The 16,050-nt window shown below is 39.1% G+C and overlaps 1 protein-coding gene across 8 annotated transcripts in view; it reads left to right on the forward strand.

Annotated features, from left to right (window-relative positions):
* The window catches only part of MYLK (myosin light chain kinase), a 295,320-nt gene that overhangs the window by 259,712 nt on the left and 19,558 nt on the right, over positions 1-16,050 (forward strand). For all 8 annotated transcript variants that reach the window (XM_042444623.1, XM_042444627.1, XM_042444633.1 and 5 more), the window contains 5 exons: positions 4,728-5,030; positions 8,497-8,538; positions 8,633-8,726; positions 13,116-13,319; positions 15,380-15,597. In XM_042444623.1, coding sequence (XP_042300557.1) covers positions 4,728-5,030; positions 8,497-8,538; positions 8,633-8,726; positions 13,116-13,319; positions 15,380-15,597 — 861 coding nt within the window. The remainder of the gene's footprint in view (positions 1-4,727; positions 5,031-8,496; positions 8,539-8,632; positions 8,727-13,115; positions 13,320-15,379; positions 15,598-16,050) is intronic.

Genomic DNA, 16,050 nt, shown 5'->3' on the forward strand with positions numbered 1-16,050 from the left:
TCATGCACCACTGCGTGCATGAGCCCCATTCAAATCGGGCTCAAGCATAGGCAGAGTTCCCCTTATGCGGGGGGTCTGGAACGGATCCCCGTGTAAGGCAAGGATCCACTGTACTTCACTCTCTTCCATGCCAGCATTCTCTGAAGATGCCAGCCACAGCTGCTGGTGAAACGTCAGAAATAATTTCTTCCAGAACACGGCCTCATAGCCTGAAAAGCCCACAAAAAAAACTATAGAATGTGACTTGCTCAAGATCACCCACTTTCCATGGCTGAGCAGATTCCAACCCTGGTCTCCTAGAGTCCCAGTCCAATACTTAAAACACTACACCACACTGGCGCTCTTGCAAAAAGTTATAGGAATGGCAAATATTATCACTCCACTGCATAAAGAATGAAGTTATGCTTCCCCAAGTTGCAGTCATCATGTAATGTAGCCTATACCTTCTTAATTGAACAAAGGAGTGAATTACAACTTAACTATTTTCATCCATGGGCTGTAGCGAATGCACATGGGAAATCCTACTGGCCACGTTACAGATATCCAAAATTATTAAACGTATTGGCCAGAATTTTGTTGATGTCTTATACATGGATGAATACCTCTGTGGAAATGGTTGGAGATTTTTCTTCAATTTAGAACATCTGCATTAAATTCAGGATTGTAGGTGCAGAATTGTGCAGGTAGTGCCATTGTGAATGTACATTTCATTGCACATTCAGAGGTTAAACTTTGCCATCTAACACAATAGTTGTGAAGTACAATCCCTGGGTAATTCTCCATGTGAATGTTTATGCCAACAAACACCAGGATAGGATGTTGGCCATCATATATTAGCCATGCTGGTTGAACAATTCTGGGAATTGTAGTCCCTCCAAAATATTTTTTTCTGAGCTTGGAACTTATCCCCTCCCTTATTCATGTGGAACCCCTATAAAAAGCAATGTCATTCATCTGAGCCAAGTTAAACATATGTGCAGAGGATTTCCACTTCCATAATGTATCCAGGTTATCTGTTGTTTTGAAAATGCTCTCCCAAACACAGCTTCCCCAGAGCAAACAAACCTGGTGCATCCAAAAGAAAGCTTTGAGTCCTGCTCCTCCCCTGTAATACATGCAATGAGATTTCAGCATAAAGATGTTTCCAAGTGTGTAGCTATCCATGTGCATGTTTGTTAAGGTGGTAGGGACCCATATAGGCAAAACCCTCTTTCATCTCCATCTATCTGGTAATGGAGGGCAGTTCATGAGAGCTGCCAGAAATCAATACAGATTTCTATAAAAAGAAACCTAAGCCTGAACATTATCTCTTCCGCATTTGTATAGTTTTGCGTGCTGCTGATGCTTTGTACCCTGTATTAAAAAGTGGTAACATTAAAATAGGACAGTAAGAGGCTTCTTAAAATAAACTACGTATTTCAGAAGTTGACTTTGGAACTTGGTACTACAAATCTAATCAGTTTGGAAAAAGAAAACATGTATGTTCCTCCATTTCAAGTGAGAGACTCTTTGTTTGCTTGAGTTTTCAAACACAATACAATTTAGTCATGATAACAGCAACCATAATTAATCAGTTTACTTGCTGTGTTTCCAACTGCAATAATTTTTCTCTGGGCTTCAGAATGTTCTGAAATGTAAACACATGGGTACATACAGGGACAAACAGTACTTTTAGGTTAGCTGCCATTTACCTTCCTCCCCACTTTATTCTCACAACAATCTTGTGTTACATAAACCTGAAAAAGGTGGCACAAAGTCACCCAGTGATTTCCATGGCTCAGTGGGGACAGTAAAACCTGGATCTGCCAAGGACCAATCATACATTCTGACCTCTACCCCACCCTTGGCCACAGTTTAAGAAGATATTAGTCCTTCATTTTGTTCACTCACAACAGCTAGTATTCTGTGGCATGCTGCATCAGAAACTTGTATTCTGCCATTACTCTTCACTCCCATGGTCCATGGCTTCTGTCTCTGATTTTTAAAGTTTTATGTCAAAATGGGGAGCCTTTGGCCTTTCAGTTGTTAATGAACTTCTACTCCCATCATGCATCATTATTGGACAGGCTAGAACTAGAATTCAACAGTCTCTGAAGGAAATAGCAGAGCTAAAACCTAATTTACACACACAGCAATAACTATAGTATTTACATTTCTGTACCAGTTTATACTGATCTAAGCAGTCTCTAAACGGTTTACAGTGTGTAAGCTAATTGCCCCCAACAAGCTGGGTGCTCATTTTACAGACTTATGAGAGGATGAAAGGCTGAGTCAACCTTGGAGCCCCTCAGGATCAAACTTACAACAATGTGGTTGTAGAACTGGCATTTAATTACTGTGCCAGCTGGGCTCCTGGTAGAAATATTGCTATCCTGGTCTATAGAGGTTGTATGACTAGGCTGCTACTTAGTGAAGATGCTTGAGATTTTAGTGTTAAGCTGTATCAGAATATACACTTATCTTCCACTAACAAGGAGATATCTTTCGGAGAGTCAGGTGATCGTGGAACTGATTTGGTTATGTTTTTTAAGAGCCGAGATGATGCATTCCTCCTTTTCATGTTTACTGTTCACATACCAGTCCTTAGAGAACCGATACGTTTCAGTCTTGGATATTTTAAAAATAGTTCTGTCATTACTTCCTAATTTGTCAACTACTAGAGTGTCCCGTTTATATCTCCCTTGACCATAGCTACCTCTTTTACTGTTGCTCATTATTTTATATTACTCTTTCAACTGTATCAAAATGATCATCCCTTCAGAGCAGTCCTAAATAGTTTATTTTGCTAATTGATTCAATAACAAGAAACAGATTATGACCTTTTTTTATTAAATTAATACTGAGTGGATTATACTAACACAATACCCATATTTTCATGTTACATATTTTATATGTACTGTATATATAATATTTGTTCAATTTAGAACAAATATTCTTATACCATTTTTGTTTCTTGGGAAAACTTTTTTTTTTTTAATTACCAGTGAGGTGTTCCAGAGAGGTTCTTTTCAATTTAGTCAATCTGCTTGCGAGACTATGAGTAGGAGGTTGTGATCTTGAAATTGCTTGAAAGATCTCTGCTCTATTGGCCTGACCTCCTCTCAAGCTTTATTATCATGTTTGACTCCAAAAATTTGATCTGGGCTCCAAGGAATTTGAATTTTTATTTTGCTGAACTTATATTGAGTAAATGATAAGAAAGGAATACATTTCTAAAAATCCAAATCAAATGGCATAGTAATTGCTTAGCTATTGAAGCCTTAATATATAGTTTGGTACAGGAAAAATTCTGCCTAAGCATTAATGACTTTAACAAGGGATGGATGGGAGGTGTTGCATACAGTTAGAACACTGGGGCAGAGATGTTGCCAGTTTCCACTGGATTGATGAGCATGTTTTCTTCATACTCTAAGGAAAAAAAGAATATAACTACCTTCATAAACAGATTGAATGTTTGTCTCCATTGGTTGAGAACTAGCATATGGCCACCAACCCACAGGGAATTAAATGTACGGAGTTTATGGTTGATGAGACAGTAGATGGAAAATCTCTGAGGATAAAGCTGTGTCTCTCAGAGGCAGTTGTCATCTTGATACCACTGCAGAAAACCACTCTATAGTCTTACATGCAAAAAATTAAAGGTGTAGGCTATACATGGATGTATAAGATGCCTACTCAATTCTGAATGTAGATCTGACCATGAAACATTCTGCCTAAGCAAATCTGTTTACTTGTTCAGACTTGAAGATATCAAAACTATATGAGATTTTAATAATCTGCAGTTGTTTCCTCAAATAAATTCCCCACTTTTTAATATATGCCAGAAATCCCAAGGTCTTTGCATCATATACTGTGATATAGGTCAAGCTTGACTGCTATCAGAGAGTGGAAAGCCCACTTAACTTTGCCTAGTGGAAGTCGCATTTCTGCTGTTGTGAAAGACTCGACTTGTCACAGGATAGTGAAAGATGATACAGCTTGCAATAGTACAGTAATAAAATACTAGTGTAGCTGTTGCTGGGTTATCTCTGGTTTTTGTAGCCTGAAAAAAGTAGTGTTGAGTGGCAAGTATATTGAATTCAAGGTAAAAATAAGAGAAGAATAAAAGATGACAGCCTGCCTCAACTCCAGCCTTGAGTTCTTTTCCTATATAGGGCCAACATGTTTATTGCAGCAAACAGTCATGAATGGATATAAAGTTTTAAATCAGGGGTGGAGAAACTGTGGCAAAGAGGCCATGTATGGCTCAACACCTTTTTGGTACCCCAGGACTCCCCAAAAGTACATGGATCTCCCAATTAAAAAAAATATATTCAGGTGATGTTTGCCTCCTCTGTGTGTGTGTGTGTGTGTGTGTGCCCGTGTGTGCCCAGAAGTATGGTGGTTTGCTTTGTTTCCCCCCCCCCCCCCCCACAAAACACATACACACATGCACAATTTACAAAAATCAGAATATTAGTTGAAAATGGGCCAGTACAGAATCTGGAAGGGATGTGATGTCACTTCCAGGATGCTGACAATGCAGCAGTGCAATCCGTTAGAGAGGCATGAAGGTAAAAATTGTCTGTCTGTCCCCCAGTATAGTTGCATGGACTGCTGTTGTTGTGATAAACTGCCCAAACCTTCCCAGGGACTGCTTCTAACTTAACCAGGGCATTCCTGACAAGAGAGAAATGGAACGATAAGATTTATTAACACCTTTCTCCTATGTTGTTTCATAACTACAGATAAACCTGATCCTCCAGCAGGAACACCTTGTGCATCAGACATCAGGAGTTCTTCTCTCACTCTCTCATGGTATGGCTCCTCTTACGATGGTGGAAGCGCAGTGCAGTCCTATACTGTGGAAGTATGGAACACAGTGGACAAGAAATGGACAGATCTCACTACCTGTCGGAGCACTTCCTACAATGTTCAGGACCTACTGGCAGACAGGGAGTACAAATTCCGGGTCCGAGCTGCTAATGTGTATGGAATAAGTGAGCCGAGTCATGAATCTGAACTAGTAAAAGTAGGAGAGAAGCAAGAAGGTAAGAGATCATAATTCTGTTTGTCAATCATTTGGCCTCCACCTTCAGTGCAAATGATATCTTTTCTTATGCTGAATCCACATGTCAGAACAGAGTTTTTGTGATTTATCTGTTCATGGGCTAGGTGGTTAGACGGTCCAGGTTTTTTATGTGGAGGAGGGACATATTGGAGGGTATGACTTTGAGTGGCTTGGAATGAAAAGATGTACATTAAAAGAATTATTTAAGTCAGGTTTAGGAATTCTGGTTTAATCCTAGTTGCCAACATTCTCCTATTAGATCAGGGGCATAGTAGAAAAGAGCTGGTGTAGCATAGCAGTTAAGACCATGACCTTAAAACATTACCTTAGCCATGGTCCCATTTCCAAAGCTAACCCATACATATGTATTGGAAGTCCCTGATTTAATTCCTAGTATTTCCTATTTAATCCTCAGTAACTGTGGTTGGTGCCCGGACCAGTTCCTCCACCCAGACCTGCCCCTCTGCCTGGGGTTTTGTTTTTTATTTTGGTTTGGGGATTTTTGGCCAAAAATTGCACCCAGAAGTGACCAGACAAGTACTTCTACTTGTGATGTCCACATGTATGGGAGGCTTCTTTGGAGAGGGAGGTACAGGAAGAGCTGCTGCTCTTTCAAGCCTCTGGGAGTGGTAGATGGTAGATTTGGGCATGCGGGGGGGGGGGCAGGTTTTTTTCTGGAAAAATGGGAATGGTTCAGAGACTTGAGGAAGTGCAAAAAAGAGGTTGAGAAGCATGAATTAAAAGACTGGGGTAGGAGGCAATGTGTTATAAGGAGCCAAGAAGTGTTGGGAAGACCTCTGTTGAAGACACTTAGGAGTTACCACTAGTTAGAGAAGACAATACCTGGCTTGGTAGACTTGATGGTCTTGACTTGATGAGGTGGTATTATGTGTTCTTAGACAGTGTTATTCAAGCCATCCTCATCTTTAGCTCCTCATTCCCATGGAAACTCATACCCATGCTAATAAAGCTAACAGATGAAAAGTCTGAGGAAAGGGAGGCCTAAAAATAGCAAATAGATTGGCATACAATATAAGTGTGATGTGTGTTAGGAGGGCAAGATCCCTGGGAGTTGGAGGACAGATAGCAGATTGCAGGATAAGATATAGAACTACTATTTTCTCATGTACATATTAGTCATAGTTAGTGCTGAAGACTATCCTCCCCTCACTTTAAAAGGTTGATTTGGTTTTTTAATTACTTGGTCCGTTTTCATAGTTACAAAAGCCACATAAAACGGGTTGACATCATAATCACCTATTCTAAATAGGTCTCTAAGCCTATGGATGTAGCCTGCTGAAGGCTACCTTGCACGTATGTGGCTGAGGCAAGATTAGAAGCAGGGCTTTCCTGATTCCTAGCTCATCCACTTAATGTGACACCAACCACATTTAATTTGATTTCCTGAACAGAAAGAAAATTCTACATGGATTTGATTTTAGACTGAAAGAATTTTAGGAGCTGACAGTGTTGGAAATGAGACAGTTTTGGGAGTCCAGGTAGAAGACAACATGTGGTAGCCCTGCATCTATGATACATTAATCATATTGCAATGAGTAAATGTACATTGAGTTTGTTTATTTATCTGTTTGTGATATATATCACTTCAAATAATTTTTAAAATTGCTCATTTATATACATTAAAATGTTTTTACATTTAGAGTTATTTTACAAACAAAAGACATAAGCATTAAACAATTAAAAAGAGTGGCACCCTCATCTGTTTTGTAAGCCAGAGAGAGATTTTGTAAACAAGTATGTTTTTAAAAGACATTTAAAATTAACCACTTTTGGGGCCTTTTGAGCGGCATGTGGGAGTGTGGGCCAGATTAATTAATTAATTAATTAATTCTGTGTTCATGAAAAGCAAATAAGCAGAGAGAATGCAAGAGCAAAACCCTGTGAGTTCTGTCCTTATCATTTGTACCTGCTTTTGATACTTATGTTATTTGGCATCATTTTGAGTCATCTAGGCCTGTTACAGACTGCCAAAATAAAGCTGCTTCGGGTCTCTTTGGAGGTATGCTATTTAAATGATGCATGGGTCCTAAGAGTCCGGAGGTCGCGCCAAAGCCACACTCCATTCCTAAGCACCGGAGTGCAGTTTTGGTGCAGCTTCCGGATTCTTAGGATGCATGCATCATTTAAACAGCATACCTCCAAAGAGACCAGAAGCAGCTTTATTTTGGCAGTCTGTAACAGGCCCTACTTTCCATATTTGAGCAGGGAAAGGAAGAACAGGTCCACTATAAATGCTGATCATATGGGCACTATGTGACAAATTTTCTAGAAAAGCAGAAATATTACAGATTACATCGTGAAACATTAAGCACAACGTTAGTGGCAGTGAACTTCTTGCTAGTAGCATGTGGGATTGTTATTCAAAGCTATGTCTGCATATAGCATTTAGAAAATTATTTATTTAACAAGATTGAGGTTTCTAACATCCAGGTCATGGGGATATATGTTCCAATCCTGACTTCCTGTTTTTAAGTACATTCTATACATCTCCTTTGTAGGTTTAATTGACTCCAGCATAACCCACAAAGGATTCATTATATTATCTCAAGAGTTAAACAACATTGAAGTAGCTCAGAGCTGTTCAGCATTAGTAATTTTGGCTCCCACATTTCCTCCAGCTTTTGTTAATTTTAAGATTTCACTGGTGTGGCATCTCACTGAAGATCAGCCTGACTTTCTTTTATACATCATGGGGGTAACTTTGCAGCATCCCCAATATCAGAAGAAAGTAGATGGCAGCAAAGGAGCTGGAGAAATGGCAGCTCATGCATGGAATTGAAAATCCCTGCCACCCCACCCCATGGTTCCAAGAAGAACCTCTTTGAGGATTGTTAATGTTTAATTATCTAAAATGCTGTAATTTTCAGCAGCACATATTCAAGAGACACATTTATAATAAATCTGAATATACCAGCCTTGCCCTTTGGGCCTGTGAAAATCCTTCAGTTGGTTGCTGGTTAGTGGTTGTGATTTTGGTGGATTGACATCTGTAATGTCTGAGATGTTCATTTTTTTGTTTGTTGTTGTGTGCCTCTAAGTCATATTTGACTTACAGCGATCCTAAGATGAACTTATCATAGAGTTTTCTTGGCAAATTTCTTCAGAAGAGGAACACAGTCCTTGATCCACTGGTTAACTGGCAGCAGGGGCCTGGTTCGTCTGATCCTGTAATACAGGTTTCTTGGCAACCATCAGTCAGTTCATGATCCACCTGCACTGGCTATGAGGCAAATCTCTGAGTATATGAATGAGAATAACAATATATGTGTTTCTGAAAAAACATGTCAGTAGAGTGATGTTGGTGTGTTCAGTCCAGCAAGGGGCCATCAAGAGGGAACACAGCTTTTATTTTTAAAAGGAGAAAAGATGGTATAAGAACAAATTGATCTTGGGATATACTGACAGATTTGCATGTTTGCTTATAGGTCCTAAGGAGGAAGAAGAAGAAGCTGAAGCATCTGATGATGGTAAGAGTTTTGCTGTCTCAGCACCTTGTATTTCTAGTATGCAGGTCTTTTTGTAATCGGTTGTTGTTGTTGTTTTTCCCCTGTCGCTTTCTAGAAGGGAAAGAAACAGAAGTTGACTATCGGACAGTAACTGTCAACACAGAACAGAAGGTTTCAGAGTTCTACAATGTGGAGGAAAGATTAGGATCGTAAGTTTAACAATATTTCTTTTGTGCTTGCTGTTGTAGGGATTCTACATTGTCTTTATGAAAATGTAGCACCATGTTGTCAAATTTATTCACACTTGCCTTGATAACAACTCCTGCAGGGAGCTTAAGCTAGTTGGGCTGTTCTGGGAATCGTAGTCCAAAAAAGCAACCTTTCCCAGTTCTATCTGGGTGTGACATATCCAAGCACTGCCACTGCCAAAAGAGATCAAATATTGTTTGGGGTTTTTTGGTAGTTGTGGGAGGGTAGCCTCCCTTATACATTACTTTCTTAGTTTCCCCTTATTTATCCCTGTTTCAGATTTCTTTCTTTGCCCTGGCTTTCCAGTTTCTACTTTGCTTTGGGGAAGTTTTATATTACACTATTCAGAGGGTTTCTGGTGCAGAATGCTTGGTTTCTTAGAGGAAAGTGAAAGAATGAAAACATAACAGGTGGTACTCACTTCAGTATTTTCCATGGCCTTCTGATCCTTCCTTCATTTTATCATTAGCTTGACCTTCTGGTTAAACTGAGTAAAGACAATCATGACTGCTCAAGCCTTTTCAGTCTCTTAGTTTCCATCCTTTCTTTCCATTTTTCTCTGCCTCTTTCTCTCTCACCCACACTCTCTGACTATCATAGTCAGCACTGGGGAAGGAAGGCAAGCAGCCATTCAGATAAATATCACCACCCTTATTACTGGATTCTTGTGGTTACTTGAAGGAAAGCCATGCTTCATGTATAAATTGTAATGGACCAATATGTGTTGTTTTGTGCCTTCAAGTCATTTCTGACTTGTGGCAAACCTGTCTTATGACTCACAGCAAACCTATCAGGGCTTTTCCTGGCAGAATCAAATGTGGTTTTCTCTTGCTGAAGCTGAGAGAGTATGACCTGCCCAGGGTCAGCTGGTGGGTTCGATGGCTCAATGGAGATTTGAACTGTGGTCTCCCAGTGTCCTAGTCCAACACTCAAATCACTGCTCCACATTGTCTATCACAATATACTGAACCCATATACTGTACTGGAAATTATAATGAACATGATTACTTGAAAGTTCATGCCAACAAAATTAATAGGACTTACTTTAGAGAAAATATGTTTAAAATTATTGTTAATTTAAAATATGTGCTATCATTTCTTTTTCAGAAATCTCATTTTTAACAGAAAGCGAGTCTCCCCATTGTTCCCTTTCAACTTTCTGTAAACTATCTCTCCCAATTTATTTGTTTTCACTGATGCCTCCTTCAGTTCAGTTCAGTTTTATAAATGAGCATCTCCCTTTCTTTAACAGTTCATAAATAGTTCCAGAAATGGCTGTTTTGAATATAAGGCCTACAAATATATATATAGGTCTATAAGTATTTCAAACTAGCTTCATTTGTGTGGTGCACTGTGACTGAATAGCAGCTACCTTCCATGTCATCTTACAGCTTCATTATATCCATTTGGAATAATGAGATTAAGCCTTCTCCCTTGCCAGTAGGAAAGATCCCTTACTGAGATTGGCTGTAATCTTCAAAGCATAAAAGATGAAATTTAATGGCACCTGCTTAGAGAAGGTCAGATCTAAATTGCCTGCTATTAGCTCTATACATGTAGCTTCCCTGCCCTACAAGAGCAAAGTTCTCGTATGTTTTATTCATTGGACCTAGCTTTCCCCAATTTGTTTTTCCTCAGAGGCCTGGCTTTTAATCAAAACAGTCATCCTGAATTCAGCCCCACTGAGTCTTTTTCCATTGCTTACATATATGCATAACTGAAACTGGGTAAACCAACAATCTACCAGTAGTAGCAGGATCTCAGATGGAAAAATGCACAGTATATATGTAACTTACAAAACAGCATATTTAAACACGCATAATGAATTTTTAGGCCGCACACCCCCAGTGAGCTCAATGGAGCATATGTCTGTGTAAATATATATAAGGTCACTCTGTTAATAATATATAGCACAGGATCAAAAAATGGAAAGGCGCCCCAAAGGCCATTGAGTTTGTGGTGCAGAAACTCCAGCTCAGTCAGCAAGTAGCTGTCCAGTCTCTTTTTGAAGCTGTCCAGAGAAAGAGACCCCACCATCTCTCAGGGTAGTTAGTTCCATTGCCAAACTGGTCTTACCATTACAAAGTTTCTTCTAATATTAAATCAGAATCTACCTTTCTTTAATTTAAAACCATTAGGCCTAGCCCTGCCTTCTTGGGAAGCAGAAAACAAACCTGCACCCTCCTCTCTATGACATCTCTTTAGACATTTAAAGAGTGCAGTCATGTCACTTCTCTTTCTTCATATGTTTTGTTCTCCATATTTCTTATCATCCTTGTTGCCCTTCTCTGAATCTGCTCCAATTTGTCTTTATTCTTCTGAAAATGAGGCACTGAGAACTGAATGCTGTACAGTGGACCTTTCTCATATATGCAGATGGTTGTGCCCCATATTATTCAATGGGTAGAGACATTTGCATGTCTGCATCAGTGTGTCTGCGTGCAAATACCACTATTAAATAATATGGGGCACAGCAATCCGTGGGCATGTGGATCCCCCACCCACTGGTGGATCGAATCTACTGTACTCCAAGTAAAGCATGACTAGCACAAAATATAGTGGGACTATGAACTGTATATCTCTTGATATGGAAATCATGGTTCTATTAAGGCAGGCTAAAATATTATTTTCCTTCTTTGCTGCAGAATCACACTGCTGATTAGCAGACTGATTAAATGTGGAATAGATGGAAACACCACCAAAGGTCCTTTTTACATGTATTTCTACTAAGCCAAGTATCCTCTCATCCTATATATGTTTTGGGTTTTTTGGTCTAAATGGTTTTAGTGGCCCTAAAAGTAGAATTTTGCATTGGTCTTTATTGAATTTCACTCTGCTTGTTTCAGCCCAGTTGTCAAATCTACCAAGTTCCTTTTCAATTCTTTTCCTGTCTTCCAGTGTGTTAGCCACCCTTCCACTTCTATATCATCTGCAGCCTTGATAAGGATCCTCTGTGTCCCACCATCTCAGTCATTGGTGAAACTATTACATAGTGACAGCCTCAGGACAGAACCCTGCAGCACTTTACTCAATACTTCCATCCAGTTTGAAGTGCAGCCATTAATGACAACTCTTTGAACATGGTTTCACAACTAATTATGAGTCCATCTGATGGTGTTTCCATCTATTCCACATTTAATCAGTCTGCTAATCAAATTTAGTGGAATACTTCTTTTCAATATTACAGGCCATGTGTATGCTCATAGTCTGTAGTGACTACCACCATACAGTCACACCTCACCACTTCAGAAGATTTATTTCATAATGATTGTTCCTGAGTTGAACGTCACTTGATTGTCATTGGTCAAATTGTACAACTTTTTAAAAGAAATGTAATAGAATAAAATGGATCTCTTGTTTTTCAATGCCTTCTGGAATGGAGAAATTCAAGAGGGATGAGACCAAATTGAACTCCCTGGGTTGGAGGTTGCAGAGCTTAGCCATATCAAGAAAGCTATTTGCTTGTGTCTACCATCACTAGTCCAAGCTTCTGTCAACCTAGCAGTTCGAAAGCATGTAAGGCTGCAAATAGATAAATAGGTGCCACTTCGGTGGGAAGGTAACAACATTCTGTGCAGTCATGCTGGCCACATGACCACAGAGTAGTCTTTCACAATGTTGGCTCTTCAGCTTAATAATAGAGATGTGTCTTCTGTACTTTGTGTGTAAAAGCTTCAGAAAATACTACCTGGCACTACTTTACTTTTGGCTCACTTATAAAGATTTTGGAAATGTGTCTGGAACAGTACACTGGTACTGCTTTCTTTTTGCCATACCCAGTGCAAGTAATCCCCAGAGATTTAAACTAATTTGAAATCAAAATTAATTTCCTGAGTATGGGGAGAAATAGTAGAAATGTCTGTGCTTTTCACTTCAAAGGCATGTTCAGTTCTCAGTTTCGCCTTGAAAACTTCAGACATTATGTATTGTTGAAAGCCTCTGCCTGAACCCCTGAAAACCACTAGTAAAGTAAACTAAACTGGATTAGTTTGGCATTTGATGAAGTGGACCAGGGTTCACAAAAGCTTATGTTAGAAATGTCCATTTCTCAGTTAGTCTGAAAGGTGCTACAGAATTCCTTTATATATTTTTAAACTGGGCTAGGTTGGCAAACACAGAGTCAGACTTGGTATATGTTTGTGTGACTATTTCACTATACACTTATAATATCTATCTATGTGACCTGTTGCTCACTGGTTTTCCAGAGCACACATCTGAATCCAAAAATCACAGGAGTAATTCCACAAAACATGTTCTACTGTTACATATACAGGAACATATGTATGTGTTGGGTACTGACCCATAAACACTTAGAAATAATTTCATGGCAATTATTTTGCACTTTTCAGGGGGAAATTTGGACAGGTTTTCCGGCTTGTTGAGAAGAAAACTGGAAAAGTTTGGGCAGGAAAATTTTTTAAAGCCTATTCCGCTAAAGATAAGGAAAACATAAGGCAAGAGATTGGCATTATGAATTGTCTGCACCATCCAAAGCTTGTCCAATGTGTAGATGCCTTTGAAGAGAAAGCTAACATTGTCATGGTTTTGGAACTGTAAGTATAAACCAAAAGAAAAATGCTAGTACTAGTATTAAAGTGTTTCTACTTTTGGAATCATGATTTTATATTCTTATAAAATCTTTCTGGGAATCTAACAAATCCAAATATTCTACTCTATTTATTTTACTCTATATTGTATTTATTTTATTTATCGTACTCTGTTTATTGATTTCCACAGCTGTCCACCTGCCTGTTTGTATGTCTGTCTAGCTAGCTTGGACATTTATTCTTAATATGAATTAACATAATAATATGCTGAAATTGGTATCTTTTACTGAACTTTTACTTAAGTCACACTGATTTTGAGTGGCTTAATTGTGTCACTACCTCAGTTCTTAAAAGTAGCTTCTTGTGTTCTCTCAAAGACCCACAGGTGGCAATAGCTTCTTTCCTGTCCCTCAAGATAAATGACTTAAATATTGCTCCTGCGTGTATTGCCTAGGAGCAGTTCAGCAGGGTCAGTCACTTTTGGAAGCTCTTCTGTTCTCAAATACTTCTGAAAACCTTACTCTAGTCTAGAGGGTTTCAGAGGCAGTTTCCAATCTAGCAGTGGGCACATTTTTCCTTTAAAACAGAAAGTTTAACAACTCTCTGCTCTTCATGTACATTACAAAGCTCCTGATATTAGAATGTTTGTGTTACATACCGATGAAGTTGCATTACAAAGTATTCCCAAATTTCCCACATAATTATTTTGTAGTACCAGGAGTGTTGAATGGAGGATGTAAGAAACCTAGCTCCATAATTCCCAGAAAGTTTGGATGGGAAGGAGCCAATAGCTGCTGCTTTTTGTTTTACCCTGTTAACAGGAAAGGAATGGAGAATATCAGTATGTTGGTCAACAGAGCAAAATATTAAGGTAATTCTAAGCCAGCCCTCCACAGCCATGTGCTCAGCAGAAGTGTGGACTACTTGATGCTAGCATGGAATGATGGGTGTTGTAACCCAGCATATCTGGAGGGCCCCAGGATGGGCAAGGCTGCTCTGAGAAAATAGTGCACAGATTTCCCTTCTCCCCACACATACCCCTGCTTGCTGCTGAAAAATGAAGCCATACTGGCATGGTTCAGAGATCCTTGTTATGTAACTTCTTTGTGGCTTGAAGATTTATTTTAGATGTAAAAACTGACCAGGTTGCAGATAGTGGGCAAAATAAATTATATATACATATAAAGCCATCCTACCAAGCTTGGAACAGAGAACTGGCAACGCTAATGGAAAATAGAGGGAATATGTGCTGTGTGTTGAATTGTGTACAGCATCACACAGCATTCATTACTTCTCGCTCCTGAAGCAATTCTCCTTCAAAAATAAATTGGTATAGAGTACATATATTCTACGCATGTATATGTTATGTGTTCCAATTTGACTGAAAACTTATTTCCACAAACATTTTTTAACTTAAAAATTTATAATCCTGATTAATTTATTTTTATTTTCTAGTGGTGGTGAGCAATTTTAGTCTCCTTATTTCACTGTTATGTTTAGATTTTAAGTTGCTTTATTCTGTTGAATGTTATGTACACTGTCCTAAATATTTTGTCTGATAAAGGTACAGTGGGTGGGTGGGAGTGGACACATTTTGATGAATAAATGCAGGGTGGATGCTAGGCCTGATGAGAACTTGTGCACTGAAGCAGCCTCTGGTTCCTCTTCTCTTCCCCACCTCTTTGCCACTTAAAATAATAGAATCATAAACTTGGAAGTGACCACAGGGGCCATCCAATCCAACCCCCTGCCATGTAGGAATTTACAATCAAAGCATCCCCAACAGGTGGCCATCCAGCCTCTGTTTAAAGACCTCCAAGGAAGGAGACTCCACTACACTCCAAGGGAGTGCGTTCCACTGTCAAACAGCCCTTACTGTCAGGAAGTTCCTCCTAATGTTGAGGTGGAATCTCTTTTCCTGTAGCTTGCATCCATTGTTCCAGGTCCAGCAGAATCCATCAATTTAGCACATCCACGTTGTCTTGGCATGTACAGCCAATTTTTCAAAACATTGTGTTTACCATTTCAAAATCTTTTTTTAAAATCTCCTTTGAATTTTGTTTTAGTGTTTCTGGTGGAGAACTCTTTGAGAGAATCATTGATGAGGACTTTGAACTAACAGAGAGGGAATGTATTAAATACATGAAACAGATCTCAGAAGGCGTGCAATACATTCATAAGCAAGGCATTGTTCATCTGGATTTGAAGCCTGAAAATATTATGTGCGTCAACAAGACTGGTACAAAAATCAAGCTGATTGACTTTGGACTTGCACGAAGACTAGGTAAAAAAGCAACAACAATAAATTCTCTGAGTTGTGTTAATGTAAGCAATTTCATAAGAAGTTTCATACTGAACCATGTAAGAACCATTTTTATCATGTATGAGACCTCACACATATTTTATTTCATTCAAAATTGACATGCCCCATTCTCCATGGGGTTCCATGGGAGGTAGGTCTGAAGAGATTTACCCTTTGGATGTCCGCAGTCCCACCTACATTGGCTTAGAATGATCTTTTTTAGAGTTTCCAGAGATTCAGAGCAGCCACTGTGAACGCTCAACTCTTAGTTGCCATTTTTCTTAATATTTATCAAGACTGCCCAAAGAAGGGTGCCTGCTAACTAGACTTCAATAGGCAACTTGAGTTTATGTGGAGAATAGACAGAACATAGCACATAACAACAGAAGTGAAGATAGGGACGTTAGAGGGATTCAGTCTTTGTCATGCAAACTG

The sequence above is a fragment of the Sceloporus undulatus genome, chromosome 1 (assembly GCF_019175285.1).
Source record: "Sceloporus undulatus isolate JIND9_A2432 ecotype Alabama chromosome 1, SceUnd_v1.1, whole genome shotgun sequence".
Lineage (NCBI taxonomy): Eukaryota > Metazoa > Chordata > Lepidosauria > Squamata > Phrynosomatidae > Sceloporus > Sceloporus undulatus.